The following is a 17,068-nucleotide window of genomic DNA, read 5'->3' on the forward strand; positions in this document are numbered from 1 at the left end:
TAGTTAGCCGTCCCAGCCCAGCCTAGAAGATGGAGATCCAGTCCGTAGCGTAGTCTAGCGGGTCCTGCGAGTTGCCGGGCTAGTCTAATGCTGTGCAGAATTGGAGGTGAAGGGTAAAGAGTTTTTTCTTGCGGTCTGCAGGGACCAAGAGAGAAGAAGGTTGAGAAAATGACGAGGTTTCATTCATGGGCAGATACGAACGATAACGTAGGCAGGTTAAGCTATAAACTGGCATCATCTATCTGCCTTGGCTGCAACAGTACAGGGATTATGAGCCTCTAAACTCGTTAAAGAGCTATTTACATCCTTGAAGCTAAGCTTTCCCCCATGCTCATCTTGGATTCCCAGCCTCGACGTTATCACAAATTGGTCGTTCAGAGAGCAAGCTTCAGGGTTGATATCTCCCCATAATACACTTTGCACCGAGTAAAGTCACATCAGAGAAGTGATATAGGGGTAATTGAAGCAACTAGCAAGGATATAAAACTTGATATATCTCACTGATTACAGTTTTCACCTCGTCGAGTTGAGGCTGGGGGATGGCTGGGGGCGGGGTGCCACTGTCTCACCCTTGAAGCTCTTCCGAAGACAAAGACCCAAAAAAAAGGCGGGTGGCTGGCAACGGGAGACACGGGACGGATCCGGAGAAGCAAGACACAAACGGGAGGCTGAAGACGGATTGACTTTTACAAACAGGAAGGTATTGTTCTCTTGGTTGGTTTTGTTGGTGTTTTTCAACTTGGTACAATTGCTTCAATTTAGGAACAATTGTTGTTTAATTGAATACACCAATTAAAGTTGATCATTTAGATCGGCAGCTCCCGAACAAGTCTGGTCCTTAATAATTTGAAACACATCAGAGGCCGTTGGCGTGCGGGCGGACGGGATGGCCCGATTAAACTTTGTATTGCTGTAAGCTGTATCTATATCCTCGACTCGCATATACACATCAAGACATTTCAATGCTCCTTTTACTTTCTCAGCCCCTTCTATGTTCTGTACTTCCTCATCTGGTAAACCGCCAAGTCCTGCGTGCTATTATCGAGTACCTACCTAGGTATAGTAGCACAAGCTAACTAATCCTCGCAATGCCCAACCTCTCTCGATCAAAGCCACGCGGCAGTTGACTACTGCATGTAGTTACTCGTTTCCAACAATTGATTGATGGGAATCGTGATTGCTTCTGCAAGGTACCTCGTGGATTTCTCGTATTCTCCGGTCTTTGTCTCTCGAGTGTTTCATTGTAATATTGTTGTTATCCCAGTCAGCTCGGTGGTTGGTTATGTTTTAGTGTTTGCGATGCATGGCTGCACTGGTGCGTTACCAAGATTAGCCTGCCAGTAATTTTCTTAGAAATACGATAGGCTTTCCGGATGATGACTGATTTTCGAGTATGAGAGTGCAGTAAGCAGCCACGTTCTTGGGTCTTGGGCTTGAGCTTAAGGCTTACGCCCTTTGGCTTTTCTGTTCTTAGAAAGAGGAAACAACAGATGCGGTATGCTAGGTGTTGAGTAAAAGAAGCGAATTGGTCAGGACTATCGTGTTCGGCTTGAATGGCTGGATGTGCTTCCCGTGCTATGACTTGATCTTGACCTGACGTGTCCTCCATACTACCATGTGTCAATTATGCTCGAGTCATTCAGGAGGAAGTGAGCAGTTTTGAATATCACTTTCGAGATCGCGTGCAGACAGGCTCGAACCACTAATAAATTGTGACTAGATGATCAGGGGCCATCTCTTCTACAGTAGGGTAAGTTCTCAACCGACAGAGCAGAGCAACCCCTGTCATTTGGATATCATATTCCGAATTCGCCGCTCGTCCAACAACGGCGAATCATCGCCAAAAGCTGATTGGCTTCCGTAGCTCAGTTGGTTAGAGCGTCGTACTAATACTTCAATCTGAATATTCAGTGATGCGAAGGTCTCAGGTTCAAGCCCTGGCGGGAGCAAGTCTCTCAGTGCCTATCAGCTTTCTTTTTGTTGATTTTAACGATTCTAATATGATCTTTTTGGTGGTCGTCGTGATACGGGTGGTGTTGTTGCTTCAGCATGGTGGGAGGAGAGGCATACCCAGATGGAAAAGTGGGTCCGATCTTGATGATCAGATAAGATTAGTGAAACGAGTGCACATCATGACACCACCTCAATGTACGTAATATCGTCCAAGACCCTCAATGAATGTGACTTCCCCTCACTGAATATGCACATCAATATTTCTTTGGTCTGCTGATTAGCCGATTCAGCGTCCAGTGCGCGGAAGATACCACGGCAGTGACAGCCTCTCTCTTGATCCAGACCCCATACTCATGTGAGCTTCAAGACGAACCAAAGTGTTCGACTAAAACTCCCAAGTCTTAGGATATAAAAATAAGTAATATAAGAACTATAGTCTAAGGAGCATAAAGTGACCTACTAATTTCGTCTCTTATGCTCCCAGCGGGTAATTCTTGTAATACCCTTGGGTTTACCCTGCAGGGTTCCTTTAAATATCCAAAATATCACTACAAGAACAAGAAATCAGTATGTTCTCATATTGTTCTATTATGCCTACGTTCTTTCTTGTCCAAGATCCTATGGGTTCGGTATCATGGGTATGCTTGTTCAAGGCATGATGGGAGAGCACAATTATTGCTTGATGGATCATGTTTAACTAATGCATTTATCGCTGAAGCCATAGCTCTAGCTATTTCCCTCAAACTCCAATAATAACCCAAACTCCAGAACCCACTTCTCTATATAAACCAACCGGTTAAGAAACAAGGAAACAAAACCCCCACGCACCCATGACTATCACTCAAGGTCCCACTATCCTCCCGGAGACTTCCTATGCCATGGCCCCCATACTATTGTAACGACTGCAACCATTGTTGCACTACCTGCCATGTTTGTTGACCCCGGGTGGTAAACGAAACCCACATCCAAATCGTTGCAAGTGCCATAATGGTCATGACAGTTTTCTCTGGCACACAGTTACGGTCCCGGAGCTTCTGGATGTAGACTGGAAGACTTGTGTATGCTTTATTCTCATCCCCTTCAAGTTTGAATCCCTCGTAGAATACCACAGAGGGCTTCATTATAGTGTACGCGGTGACGCCCTTCATGTTCATTGTTTTGGGGAGAGGTTTGTGACGAACCATTGTTGGCGTCACTGTAATCTTGACTCTGGGAGCAGACTTGACTTGTCTGATATGGGGTTTGGGCTTGCCAGACACCCCGAGAACCATCATCCGGTATTGCCTGGCTTTCTCCACCGAGGTTTCGTGTGCCTTGGCTGCTTTCAATGAAGCTTCGTATGCCTCCTGAGAGTTGTTGATGAGTTCTGTCGAGAATGGCTCACCGGGAATATTCCAGTCTATTGATATGATGGCTGGTGACATGCGCATGCACACGCTGATCCAACCAGCATGTGCAAACACATCATGCAGTGACTGGTATAGTTCCGTTTTCGGGATGGGTTTGGAGTCTGCGGTTTCTTCCACAAAGTCGTAGTAAGGGAGTAACATTGCCAAAGTCTGCCAGCATAGCTTGTCAACCTCCTGCCAAAAGAGAGGGGGCTCTCCATTGTTCTTCCGGAGCCATGCCCTTGAGGTGTGAGAGAGAACAGCACTGCGTTCGAATCCTGGATCAATGTTAGCATGATGCTCAGTGAATATTGTGCTAATTCACATACCTTCTGCATTGATGAGCTCGGTATCGGAGTTCTGAAGTGTCTTACAAAGCTTCGGATCAGCTCCAAACAGCAGTGGCGAGAATATGCTCTTGTCAATGATTCTGAAAAGGATGGCAACAATCAAGTTGACTCTCTCGTCTCCGTCCCAAAGAACCTTTTCCCAGTGCCCCGAGCGGGCATCCGGATGAGCCACGAGCTCAACATGTTTGATAAACTCCTCCGGGTACTGTTTCAACCAAGGGGACCTCCGAGATGTCCCAGCGCTACCCCCAGGAAGGAAGGCCATCTGGGCGATGACATAAACTTCGACATTGAGGTTGTTAAGAAAAACCTCGTACTGTTCGTCGGCAAAGTCTTGGTTGAGTTGTTTAAAGTTGAGGCCACGACGGCTGGGCTGAAAAGACCGTAATTTATTCATTGTGGTACGAGAAGTAAAGCACAGAAAAGCAAGTGCGTGGTATCAAACCAGTGGTTTCGTAAAAAGCAGCTAAGCCAGCAGATCCGATGTGTAAGAAAAATAAACAATAAACAAAAGGACTGGGTATAAACGAAGGACGGAAAACAGAGAACGGAACAAGAGTTGGTGTTGGGTATTTATCGGAAAGAAGATGACCTGAAAGACGATGAACTGGATCCTCCAGGAAGGGCAGCAAAGAAGGTGAAGCCAGAGCTGATGGTGAAGAGAGAATTGCTTCTGGTCTTGCTCTTGGAGGCATTGTCCTTTGTCTTATGGGCATCCTTCTCAAAGGAAGAAGTGGCTCGAGTCTCGGGCTCCATGATGAATAGGTAAAGTGGTAGTAAAGCTGAGAAAGGTTCTGGTGTCTGTAACAAAGAGGTAGTTCAAGGTGGTGTGCCTGGGAGGGAAGCTTTCTTTGTCTCGACGGGAGATGGGCTTATTATAACTTGATCTATATATGGAGAATACGGTACATTGGTTGGGTCGACATGAGGATGGACGAAAAGCATCGGCATACCCACCTTGGTCAACCCACGGCTGATCGCGCAGGTCTCGGATGATGGCTCTTTGAAGGAGGGGCTTAGAAGAGCTAGACTAGAGAATCATGAGGGTGTGAGACGTGCTCGCATTCCAGTTAACCAGTGCCTGAAGCTCGTGCATGAGAAGCTAGCGTTGGGACTTTGATGATCATTGGGACAGAATCATGGTGTAGAAAACGTGACGAAGCGGGTGTGCACCAGTTGTCATTCAGTTTGTGGGACGAGTGATGTTTACAAAACAACCAATAGAGGCAAGTAAAGTTCACGTTAAATCCCGCCCCTGGTAGACTAAGCTTGGTCGTGAATGGTGAGTGGTGAATGTGGGTGATGGATTGAGGCTTAATCGGAGGCTTGGACACCTCATTTCAAGGGAGAAAGTGACGCAGCAAGTGCTCAAGTTGGCACAAGTTGGTCAGGAGGAAGCAGCTGACTGGATGAAAGGAATTACGTGAAACCGCCATTTTACCGTTTGTACAAGTTGGGTTTGTGTCTTTCTTTCTTTGTCCCTTGATTTAGTCAAATTGTAATTGGGTGTTGGTTGTAGCTGTGCTGGCGCTTGAGGAATGTCTGTCTAGATCCCAACCTGCATGGGAAATGGTGTGAGGCATGAACGACTCAAGAAACGTAGAAGCATGTTAAACAGGTTGTGAGTGGAGTAAATGGGGGCCATGAAGTTGTAGTGAGTGATGACTTGGATAATTATGTACCTATTCATCTGACAGCGCATGCAAATGAGCACAGCACAACATATCACATTGGTATTGGCGAGCTTCAAAATTACGACCTGACCTGACGTGGGCTCACTCATAAGAAACAAAAAATAGCTGTACTCTGTTGCACTAATACGTCCGAATCGAATCGGATATCCGCGTGACTGACAATACTGCGTCATATGCAGTTGAGTTGCATTGAATTCTGTCGTTAGTCTATCGAAGCCCGATTGACGCTAGTTGAAGACAGTCAGGTTTGCAACTCTGTTTGTGGATATCCCATCTTCGCTTGTTGGCATTTGCGGATATCCCGAGTAAAAAGAAATCAGACGAAAGAAAGAAGGAAAGCCCCTTGTATTCCCTGTCTGTTATTTTCCCCTTGCTTGGCAGATTTGTCAAAGAATGGATATCAAGGGACTGGCTGAGCAATGGTCCAAATCCCAAGCATATGGTTCAAGGGACGGACAAAGAGGATCTTCCTTGGCACGTGAGGCTCATGTTGAAACCACAGAGTTTCAACCTTCAACTTCAACCTCAGTTGATATTTGTTACTGACCCTTGTTGAATTGATGCAAATACCTGGTCGATAAGGAGGCAAAGGAGAATCGCTTGTCTGAAACGTTTAGAGATAGTAACAGGTCTGATAGAAAGGAGATGATGCCTCATATTCTAGGCACAAACAAGGCATCTTATGGCATCAATAGCCCTCTTAGGAAGGAAGTAAATTGCTTTTACCAGTTAGGTCACCACCCAGAATTTTTGACTTGCGCCTCGCGACACAAATCCTCTACGCACCTTCCGTGTCAAACGTCACTTCTAGACTTCTTTCCCCATTTTTGCTCAAATCTTCGCGACTCTTGCCTGGTGCAAAGTTGCAACCAATTTTTAACAAAAGGAAGGAATTGCTCGAACCGTCTTCCCTCTTCGCCCCACTTCTGCACCGCTCGCCTTTCCCTCCGCTATCAATCCTCTAAATCTGCCCCGCGATCTTTCATCCGCGAAACCCTTCATCTGCACCTCGCTCTCACGAGAAACACCAGACATCATGGCTGCCGTCGCAACAGAAGCCCCCAAGATGGATGAGCAGGTCGACCTCACCACCATCCCCGTCGACCCCGCCGGCAATGAAGAGTCTTCCGATGTCAAGGACGACACGCCCGTCACTGTTTTCCACGACAAGGACAACTTCAACGTCAAGCACCCCCTCCAGAACAAGTGGACTCTCTGGTTCACCAAGCCCCCGAGCGGCAAGGTGCGAAATACCACACTCATACGCCAATTTTCTAGGTACTAATATCGACTATAGGGCGACAACTGGAACGATCTCCTCAAGGAAGTTATCACCTTCGACTCTGTTGAAGAGTTTTGGGGCGTCTATGTGAGTCCAAAACTTTGTGTCTCCCAACAAAATCCTAACGTCTTTAGAACAACGTTGCCCCCGTCTCCGAACTCTCTCTCAAGTCCGACTACCACCTTTTCAAGGAAGGTGTTCGCCCCGAGTGGGAGGACCCTCAGAACAAGCATGGTGGCAAGTGGTCTTACCAGTACAAGGACAAGCGCAACATCGACATCGACCGTCTCTGGCTCCAAGTTATGATGGGCGCTATTGGCGAGACTCTTGAGAACGAGGATGATGGCGAAGTCATGGGTGTTGTCGTCAACGTCCGCAAGGCATTCTTCCGTATCGGTGTCTGGACTCGCACCATAGGAAAGGCGATTCCCGGCCGAGGTGATGGTGATGTTGCTGGTGGTAAGGGCCGTAGCGGAGAGAAGGGTAAGGATATTCTCCTGTCTATTGGACGTCGCTTCAAGGAGGTTCTTGAGCTGCCCGCTTCCGAGCAGGTCGAGTTCTCTGGCCACACCGACAGTGCTCACTCTGGAAGCACAAGAGCCAAGGCCAAGCACGTTGTTTAAGAGCGTGAGGCTAGTTATGCGAGGGCACGACGTTGATTTAGCACGATATCCGATAATGACCATTTCACGTTTCTGAACTTGACGCCGCTCACTCGGCGATTCGCAAAAGGTCGACGACTGGTTGATGATGAAGCGGCAGGGCAAGGTAGCTCGGCTTGAACCATGACAGGGATATTTCCGGAATGGCCACAGCTTATCCTTGATTTCATTTGGTTCAATATTATACCGGCGTTGCTCAGGACGGGCTGTTTCCCTAGTGGCATCCAAGTAAAAAGGTCGGCCACCAGAGGGAGGAGAAAAATAGATTTGTACTTTTATCAGCCAACCCTGATAGCTTCACACAAGTTTCTGATAGCTTAAAGCCGAATGCTATTAATTTGCAACACCTTTCGGTATATCATGGTATTATACAGTGACCACCCAATTACAATATTTCTTTTTATAATTATCTTCTAGCTTTTGTCGCTGCTTATGTCGTCAGGGAAGATGGCCTTGACTAACTGTTTCTTGTTGATCTTGCCCATAGCATTTCGGGGGATTTGATCAACGAGCTTCATCACTTGAGGAATCTTGTAGTTTGCAAGACGCCCCTTGAGAGCCCGGCGCATATCGAGCGCAGACCACTTCTTCACAACGTCTGTATCTAAAACCAGTACAGCGCCGACCTTGTGACCCCATTGCCCACTAGGCACAGCCACGACGGCTGCCTCGGAGACTTGAGGCAAGGACAAGAGTTCGCGCTCGACCTCTAGAGCGCTCACCTTTTCGCCGCCCGTCTTGATGATATCGGCGGATTTGCGGCCTTGGATGAAGTAAAGGGGACCATGAGTCCAGGATTGGGCAGCATTGGCCGAGGGGACTGGTCGACGGACTGCAACGTCGCCCGTCTTGAACCACTTCCCCTTACCATCTTCGCTCTCGACGAACTCGCTCGCCGTCGCTGATGGGTTGCGCCAATACTCACGGAAGATGGTTGGCCCACGAAGTTGAATTTCTCCAGAGCGTTCGCGACCCTGCGCATCAACCTCTTCTCCCTCTTTGATAACCTCATTAGTGTCGACATCGACCAGACGGGCTTGGACAGATGGTAATGGCCAGCCAACACTTGCATCTACACGATCGGAGAAGTCAAGTCCACAGCTCAAAGCCATGCCAACTTCAGTCATGCCATAACGCTCGAGGAGGACGTTGCCGTGGCTGAGATCCTTCCAAGCAGTTTTAATAGGAGTTGGGAGAGCGGCGGAGCCCGAGATCGAAAGGCGCATGTTCTCTGGAGATATGGCCTTGCGAGAAGCTTCTTGCATATCAGGAGGGAGACTCTTGTGAGATGATAGAAGCTTGCTGTACACGGTGGGTACGACTGTGAAAAAGGTGATTTTCTCTTTTGTCGTTGATGTGCCGTTAGACAGGAAGGGTGATGAGAAGCGTTTCCAGACGGCATCGGCGTTGAAGGGGAACATGAACTCAATCGTCGAGCCAGCAAGGAGAGGTGTGAGAATGGCATTCACTGTGCCATGGATATGATGAAGTGGAAGAACATGGAGGAGATGATCGGAGGGTGAGTAGTTCCATGCTTCAGTAAGAGAGCGAGACTGGGCTGTCAACACAGCTTGTGGTAGTAGGACTCCTTTCTAAGGGGAGCTTCAGCATATACAACGCATTATGACTACGTCGAGTATTGACTTACTGGTTTGTTGGTTGTGCCTGAAGTATACAACATCATACCAGCTTCGCCGGGATCGGCATCACCTAGCTCGACCTTTTCATGATTACCCCCACCTTGAAGCTTTTGAAGTTCGAGATGCGCCGGTTTGGTGTTTAGTTCCGTTGCAAGAACTTCTTTAGCTTTTGATGCGAGTTTTGGAGAAGAGACCAGCGATGAAGCTTCGCTCTGGTTAAGAATATATTGAAGCTCCGGCGCAGGAAATGCGGGAGATAAAGGCACAGCGATGGAACGCGCAGCCATTGCGGCCAGGAGCGTCACTATATAAAAACGTTTATCAATACTGCTATCGCAAACGTAGGGTCACACACGCCATGAGCTCACCTACGTAGTCATAGCTATTCTCAACAAGGAAAGCAATACGCTCCCCATTGAGATCTTGCCGACCAGAAGCTTCAGAAATGCGATCCCTTGCACGACTCACATCACCCAGAAGCTCTCCATACTTGAAGGTTCGACCGGAGATAGAATGGACAACGGCTTTGGAGTCGGGGTCATGCTTAGAAACCGCTTCGAAAAGCGGTAAACGCGGAAGCGTGGAGAGCATTCTAGGACGGAGGCTGATAAAGGTAGCAGTAGCATGGCGCCGACGGAGTAGGAACGACATAATTGATTGAATGAACCGGGGGGTTCGGCGGACAAGGATGCGAGAGGAAAAAGACCAATCTGAAGCTCTTGAGGTAACGCAAGAGGTTCGTTGCTGGGATGCTACGATAGGTTCACCGGCTCATTTGCCGAAAGGGAAACCAAAGAGGTGGGAAGCAATAAGAGGGGATTGATGATCCGCAATTGAACATGTGAAGTCGTTCTAGATTTGGTGATGGAGTTGAAGCTTTAGAAAGCTCTAATTTGGTAGTCTAGTGGGTAACAGAAAGGATGACCACTCAAGGCTTAGGGTACAAAAACAATCAGACTAAGAGTACAGCTTGAACGGTACAAACTACCTTTCTAATTTTGTCTTCTTTAGTCCCAGCAACTGACTTTTCTTCCACCCTAAGGAGTGGATTCTTTACTTTTTCGTTGACGTCGAAGCTTCGGTTCACGGTCCCCGGGGGCAGACGATGAGTTTCCCCGGTAAGTACGTACCATTTTAGAAGCCGCGTCGAACACTGGTCAGCACATTTTCTCTAAAGTCAACAAAAGAAACAGTCGAGACTTGAAGCCAATAAGGTAAGGTCACTGTGTAGCTCTCTCCTTTGTTCTTGTAGGATGAGACCGGCTCTCCTTCCGGCAGCTAGCCATGCGTCCGCGTAGTCTGAAGGCTTGAGGAACCGTTCGACTGCAATGCAACACACACAGAAACATGTTTACTATGGGTTGGAAGTTGGTACATGTACCAGTTCAACTTGTTGAGATGTATGTTTAGATATAGGTCAAGTTGAACAAGACCTTGTCTCTCTCCTGCTGTCTAACCTGTTGGTTTGAGTGAGGCCACCAACAACAACTCAGGCGCACAAATAAGAAAAAGACTGAAAAGAAAAAGGAAAAAAAGAGAAACAAGGTCAACAAAATGAAACGAATACGTGGGTGGGTTACATGCCATGCTATGCCATGCCATGCAGTCTTGACGGTACATGACTGTACGTATGTATGTACATGTTATCCTAGAGACCGCCATCTTTCTCACGCAAGATCCCGCCTGCTTGGGCCGGTACCTACCTACAGAAAAAGAGGGCTCCAGATTTTTACTCCTAAAACTCCACTGGGTCTACTAAATGGAGGCCCGGCTGCTGTCAAGACTGCAGCTGGGGGGGTATAGAACCAATATGATATTAGCTACCTGCTAGACTTGCTCACGTATCCATTTGAATGACGGTGTCTATAACTATCAAAACATAGAATCGGTGTAACTGTATTTGTTGTACAGACAGACATTCTCAGGGTTTCTTAGAACAACACAAAATTCCTTTTTACCCAAAAACACAACAACCCTTGTTCCTGGCTTCACCGCTCTCCAAAGCTGCATGGGCGGTCAGGGCCATCCGTCGCCCGACCCAGCCGTCTGGACTGAGACGCAGATTGGCGGATGATCATTTGCTAAAACAAGAGCCCACCATTTTCAGGGGGTGGTTTTTGGGTTTCTTAGATGTAGGGATGTTTTTCGATGTGATGGGTCGAAAGGTTTGTCCGCCACTTTGGCTGTTGGAAAGACGGTAAATGAGGGGAGGGGGGGTCTCATATCCCCGCGCTTCCAAGTTGGTAATGTATTAGATACTATGGGAATAGAAGCTTGCGACGAACATCTGCAGAAGGATGGATAGGAGAGAGAGAGGGAAGAGTTCAGCTGAACTATAGCTACATCTAGAGTGTATGTATTAGTATGTAGGTAGTATGTAGGTCATGTACAGTACAGTACTGTATCTGTCGGTATGTGTTATGTGGCTGGCTTTTTTGTCTTTGCTTCTTGCTTCCTCTTCACTTTTCCCTCACCGACTTGATACCAAAACGGAGAACGGGCTCCTGAGTTGTCAATTGGCAAGCAAATCAGTCACTCACAGAGTCACAGTCACTGAAAGTGAACGTGTTCCGCCACTTCACTTGCCTTTACTTCAAGCCTTGCTTTCCTATAATAGATAACTAGTTAGTAGAATACTATCCATACACCTCAACCCTCGATTTTTATATTAAACCGCCTTGGTACCTCTAACCCCATTCTCTTTTCTACTTTCAACTTTCACTTTTCTCTCTTCCCCTATAGTCCATTACTCCTTTTTTGGTCTATAGAACAGTGCGACAACTGAAGGACACCGACAATACAAAGCTTAAAAAGTCGGAAACTCTCTCCAACACAAAAACCTGCCTCACTCGCATCCTCTACCACCAAAAGCAAAACGCCCTGTCGATCCATTACCGCTCCACTTTGGGGGAACAGTTCTAGGACCAAAAAAAGAAATATCAACTTGATCGCCCGCGAATTCCGAGTTTCACTCGATTCGCTTTTATAAAACCAGAACGACTTTGCGCATATCGCTCTTTGTCGACTTTTTTTTACTTCAAGATTTCTCACAAGTCGACAATTGTGCGTTGCAATTTTTGTCGCAGAAACGCACTCTTTTTCTTTCAGAACCGCCCGACCTCATGTTTCGACGATACGCGCTCGGCTTCTCGAGCGTCGGACGACAGCTCTCAACCATGAGCTCTTCTAGCACTCCCGTTGAGGATATGATTCGCGCAAAGGTGAGAATCAGTTCTTTTTCATTAAAAAAGAAATGGTATTAACAAATTACAGATTACTGCTGCCTTCAACCCGCAGACTCTGGAGATTTACAATGACTCTCACCTTCACTCTCACCACAAGGCCATGGAACACACTACTTCCAGCGAGACACACTTTCGGTAAGAACTGAACCCCCCTATTGTAACGGATTCAAGCGAATTCGTGAAACTTGAACAAATTCCTCATTTGGAATTATCCGTGTCATGTCATATCATATCATGTCACAAAATCTCATCTCATCTCGTCTCATCTCATCTCATCTAATCCTTCCCGCGTGACACTCTTTGTCATCCCCGATACACTCCCACCTTCTACATACGAGCATAAAAATACTAACACATGTGACAGCGTGGTCATCACCTCAGACGCCTTCAACTCCAAGATGCAGCCTGCTCGCCACCGCATGGTTTACGCCCTTCTCCGTGATGAGATGGCCCAGGAGAACGGTATTCACGCTCTCCAGCTGCGCACCATGACTCCCGAGGAGGAAACTCGTCAAAGGAAGAAGAAGGAAGCCGAAGCTGCCGCTCGCGCTGCTGAGACTGCTGAGCAGGAGTAGAAAAACGGCAACCGACAAACTTGGGGAAGAAGGATAAAGAAAGAAAAACGATGTCTTCTCACGAAGAAAAAAACAACAACCAACTATAATGACCGCTAATGACAGGAATGATGACACATAAAATGGACAACAACCCCGGATTTTTTACTCTTCAGCAAAACCAAAATCACAAAAATATTGGGCTAGCAGAAAGGGAAACAAAGGCAGGCGTACCAAAACACGAAAAAAAGCACAAAAAAACAGAAGACAACGGAGACTATGGGCAGAAGCGAAAAGTAGTCGCGTGTCCACGGAGTGAGGAATTTGATCAAGATTGGGACCAGACAAAAAAAGAAAAAATTGTACGATATATACCCCCCCGTGGAAAGGAGACGACCTACGACTTTGGCAGTAGAAGGCGGAGGGAATAGTATCGTTTACGGAACGATCGAGAAGGGGGAGGGAGAAAAGGGGGGAAAAGGCGACTTGGAACCAGACTCCTTTCACAAAAACTCTCGATCTTCTGCATCGTCGCCAATACTTATCAGTCCTTTAATCAGGCCAGGTTGGTTTCTCTCGGTCGAATCCAGCTAGCTTAACCATAGATATGTTATGTTGCCCACGCACAATAGACAGTTCTTTCCGCTACCGATGCCGGTTTCTTCTTCTTGATGCTATGGATACAATGTCTTTCTTGTTCATGCCAATTGCTATGTAATCGTCTCAAGAGTTGAAAAGAATGCTTTCTTCTTGTAATACTAAACATGCTGTTGAGGGAAAATGCTTGTTTGCCTTTCAACATTCTGGGTATCAGAATTCAACAAAAAATACACAGATATACGGACGCCCGCTCGGATTTCCCAATCACTCACTCCGATAACACATTACTTTTCATGAGAATCAGACATTTGCCCCCTTTCAGTGTTTGCTTTCCGCCCGTCCACTGCTGCTCCGAACACCTTGCTTCTTCTTTGGCGATTCGACTGGCATACTCTTGCGCAAGTATTTCGCGAATTTTTCCCGTCTCCTATCATCATCTATTGTTGACGTACCGCCGGCACTACTACTCGAACTGGCGCGGCTCTTCGAGCCAAGCTTCATTAAATAATTGACCGGTCGAGGATCCCTCCCTCTTGGTGATGGGTCTGGTTTTGATGATGAAGGTAGCACTGATGCTCCTGAGATTTTACCTTTCCTCCTTGGTGATGGGTCTGGTATTGATGATGGTGGTGGCATTGATGCTGTGATCTCATCCCCCCTCCTTCGTACTGGATCTGGTATTGATGATGGCGGTGGCATTGATCCTCCGGGGATTTTGGGCGAAGGTGGGGGAGGTGCTTGAGTGATGAAATCTCGGGCCCATGAAGACTCAGGCTGCGCTGGCAATGTGGTCCCGCGAGCCTTGAAGGATGAAGGTAGTGCTCGTTTTTTCTTTGGTCTCTGGTCGGGCGTTCGTTCTGGCCTCTGCTCCGGCCTCTGCTCCGGCCTCTGCTCCGGCCTCTGCTCCAGCCTCTGCTCTGGCTCTTTCTCTGGTGCTTGCCCTGGCTTTGGCCTTGGCCTTTGCTCTGACTTTTGGTCGGGCGTCCGTTCTGACCTTTGCTCTGATCTCTGATCTGGCACTTTCTCTGGCGTTTCCTTTGATCTTTGCTCTGACCTCAGCGCTTCATCTAATTGCATCTCGTGCTCCTTCTCATCTTCTGCGGCTGCAGACAACCTCTTCACAGAACCCGATACATGTGCTGACAGTACCTTGGAGAGGATCTTATCCGTCTCACTCTCGAAAGACGCAACAGGCGGCGAAGCTTCTGGAGCTTCCTTGTCCGGCTCTGGTGCAGCCGGACCTGCAATCTCCTCCTCTTCCTCTTCCTCTTCCTCTTCGCCCGACTCCTCCTCATCCTCTGAACTCGTATAAATCATGAGCTCGTCCCCATCCTTGGTTTCGAGCAACTTCTCGTTCGCTTCAAACTCATCAGGGTACATCCTCAGAATGTGGCTGAGATTGCCCCTGTGAACTAAATATTTGTTGAAAACTGGGGGGCCTCTCTGCTTGTTGAACCATTTGATGCCAACCCTGGTTTTTATGCGATGTTTCTGAGTCTCATCGTAGTACTTCTTATAGTACTGCGGGAAAACTCGGATTAACTCGTCATACATGCAGTCTCGAAGTGCTTTTCTTGAACGAAGGTAGTTCAGATAGATGCATGCGTTGATAAAGTCGAGCTTGGTGCCTGCTGTCACCCGGCCACCGTCACCACTTGCATATTCGGGGTAATGTTGCACAAATGTTTCAAACGGCTTACAAGGAGCTCCTGGAGCTATGAGTGACGGAACAGGTGAGGGTGGTTGCATGGCTACCTCGTGGTTAACTAAAGGCTTGGGAGAACTTGATGCGATTCGTTTTGGCGGGCCCATTGATGTTGGTGTAGTTGGTTGGTGTACCCGTTGCTCCCGGACCTGTTGTTCCTGAACCGGTTGTTGCCGAACTTGTTGTATGACCGGTTTATCCTGGTTTGCAGCACCTTTGGTACCATTAACGGGTTTTGGTTTGGCAGACACCGGTCGACGGCTAGGAGTTATTTCCATAACTTCTTGATCGGCGGTTGAGGGTATTATCACCTCCACTCGATTTTGTCTCTCTTCCTTATTCTTGTCCTCGATAGACTCTCTGACAGGCTCCTGAGTCGCGGGCACTTTGTATGTACTGGGAATGCAAGACTCTGATGATGAGTTCGGCCTCGAACTGTTGATTACCGGGGGCATTATTGTGGCTTTGAGACGCTCTTTCTCGGGGTAATATTTCTTCTTGTTGTTGTCGGAGGCATCAACGACGGTTTGCTTAAAGCGATATCGTCTTGTGCCCTCTTCCGCCTGACAACTCGTATCCGGAGATGTTTTGCTTGGAACAACTGCATCCTGGCCTGATGATTGTGTGGAATTGCTCGGCTGGGCGCATGGTGGTGTAGCCATAGGTTTGTTTGTAGAGAGCGGAGACGGCACGGCTCGGTTAGAACGAACCGCATTTTGGTTAATTGAGATGTTGAGGAGAGGTTGGGCATCTGGGATTCTCGTTTCCATATCACATTCGGATTCTGATGAAGGTGGGTTTTGAAACGTCGGTATTAGAGGTCGTTGTCGCTGTCGCTGTCGTAGGCCCGGCCCTCCACCTGTCTTTGGGGTATCGTGTACGATTGATGATTGAGTGGTTGTATTAATTACTATCTTTTTAGAAGCCGCCTGCTTGGGTTGATCGCGTTCCGGACTTGGACTCCAAGGTATTGATTTTTCAGGCGACGATCGAGGTGTTCTCTCCGAATGGGACTTTGGAGTTGTTACAATTCCATTTCGCATGCGCTTGTTGCTGGCTGATGGAATAGGACTAGTAGCAATTCGTTTCTTCGATTGTGGAGTTTGATCTTTCGATTTTTTCTTCTGAGCGAGGTGCGTAGCCTTGATTCCTTCCAAGATATGACCGGGAATGTGCGCCAGACCGTGAGGCTGGTTCTTTAGGTCTACTGCCCATGCATCTTGACCATCCAGCAAACTTCTCTGATCTGAGGGAATGTTGGCAGCGCGGCGTCGCGACACAAGAGGGGGCGAAACTGAGGACATCGTCGTGGGACTGCCCTGCACCTGCACCAGTGTGAGCGTTACATGGGCTGTAGTGGTGGTAGTGCTCGATGGCGGTGTTGTACGACGATGCGAAGAGATCGGTGGGGGGATCGCGGCGAGGATCGGGTTTGATGGTTTGCGAGGTGTATGCGCAGATGATTGTCGTGGAGATGCAAAGATAGTATGGCAGTGTTGAATTACGTAGTGAAGCGATAAATAATACAGCGAATAGTTATTGAAACAAAGTGGTAGCGCGACGCGCCGGGTAATTTTGGGACGGGCAGAAATTGGATCTGCGGGGTCTTTTCTTCCTCTTCAAGGTGGCTCGTGCTCGATCAGCGCCAAGTCATCGGTACTTTTGAGTTCTTATCACTGCGAGACCATGCATGTGCAAGCCTAACCTTTGCTTGTACCCTCCATGTGAAACTTTACCTTTACTGCAAGTAACTCAGCATAAAAGGCGACAACGTTGTCAAGATATTATAGGATAGACATAACGAAATGTCTTGATTAAACAGTCTCTACTAGCACAAACCGTAGTTTCAAGTTTAGTGATAATTATTTCCCCTCTAACAGTGAACGGGCACTGTTAGACATGCATAGGCCTACCTAAACCCCCTGTCGCCAACAGCTGTCCCGCTCCCGCTGTTTTGCAAGGGTCTGACGCCATCACGCATTCTCTACCTCCATC

General features: G+C 47.7%; 5 protein-coding genes across 5 annotated transcripts; 2 read left to right on the forward strand and 3 right to left on the reverse strand.

Annotated features, from left to right (window-relative positions):
• Positions 1 to 2,843: 2,843 nt before the first annotated feature.
• On the reverse strand, positions 2,844 to 4,447 carry FSST1_003089 (uncharacterized protein; the record flags this gene model as incomplete). The annotated part of the gene is made up of 3 exons (XM_083229138.1): positions 2,844 to 3,619; positions 3,671 to 4,059; positions 4,284 to 4,447. 3 exons carry the CDS (start codon positions 4,445 to 4,447, stop codon positions 2,844 to 2,846), a joined length of 1,329 nt encoding a protein of 442 aa, XP_083086519.1.
• A 1,974-nt stretch (positions 4,448 to 6,421) lies between these two features.
• On the forward strand, positions 6,422 to 7,290 carry FSST1_003090 (translation initiation factor eIF 4e-like domain-containing protein; the record flags this gene model as incomplete). Its single annotated transcript, XM_083229139.1, has 3 exons — positions 6,422 to 6,628; positions 6,683 to 6,754; positions 6,802 to 7,290. The coding sequence occupies 3 exons, from the start codon at positions 6,422 to 6,424 to the stop codon at positions 7,288 to 7,290; spliced, it is 768 nt and encodes a 255-aa protein (XP_083086520.1).
• Positions 7,291 to 7,742: 452 nt separating this feature from the next.
• Positions 7,743 to 9,620, reverse strand: FSST1_003091 (acyl-CoA synthetase; the record flags this gene model as incomplete). Its single annotated transcript, XM_083229140.1, has 3 exons — positions 7,743 to 8,921; positions 8,978 to 9,273; positions 9,338 to 9,620. 3 exons carry the CDS (start codon positions 9,618 to 9,620, stop codon positions 7,743 to 7,745), a joined length of 1,758 nt encoding a protein of 585 aa, XP_083086521.1.
• A 2,471-nt stretch (positions 9,621 to 12,091) lies between these two features.
• Positions 12,092 to 12,789, forward strand: FSST1_003092 (bola protein; the record flags this gene model as incomplete). Its single annotated transcript, XM_083229141.1, has 3 exons — positions 12,092 to 12,190; positions 12,243 to 12,349; positions 12,579 to 12,789. 3 exons carry the CDS (start codon positions 12,092 to 12,094, stop codon positions 12,787 to 12,789), a joined length of 417 nt encoding a protein of 138 aa, XP_083086522.1.
• Positions 12,790 to 13,652: 863 nt separating this feature from the next.
• Positions 13,653 to 16,377, reverse strand: FSST1_003093 (uncharacterized protein; the record flags this gene model as incomplete). The annotated part of the gene is made up of 2 exons (XM_083229142.1): positions 13,653 to 13,759; positions 13,821 to 16,377. The coding sequence occupies 2 exons, from the start codon at positions 16,375 to 16,377 to the stop codon at positions 13,653 to 13,655; spliced, it is 2,664 nt and encodes an 887-aa protein (XP_083086523.1).
• Between the last annotated feature and the right edge of the window lie 691 nt (positions 16,378 to 17,068).

Source organism: Fusarium sambucinum, chromosome I, assembly GCF_050947815.1.
Source record: "Fusarium sambucinum isolate potato_lamoka chromosome I, whole genome shotgun sequence".
Lineage (NCBI taxonomy): Eukaryota > Fungi > Ascomycota > Sordariomycetes > Hypocreales > Nectriaceae > Fusarium > Fusarium sambucinum.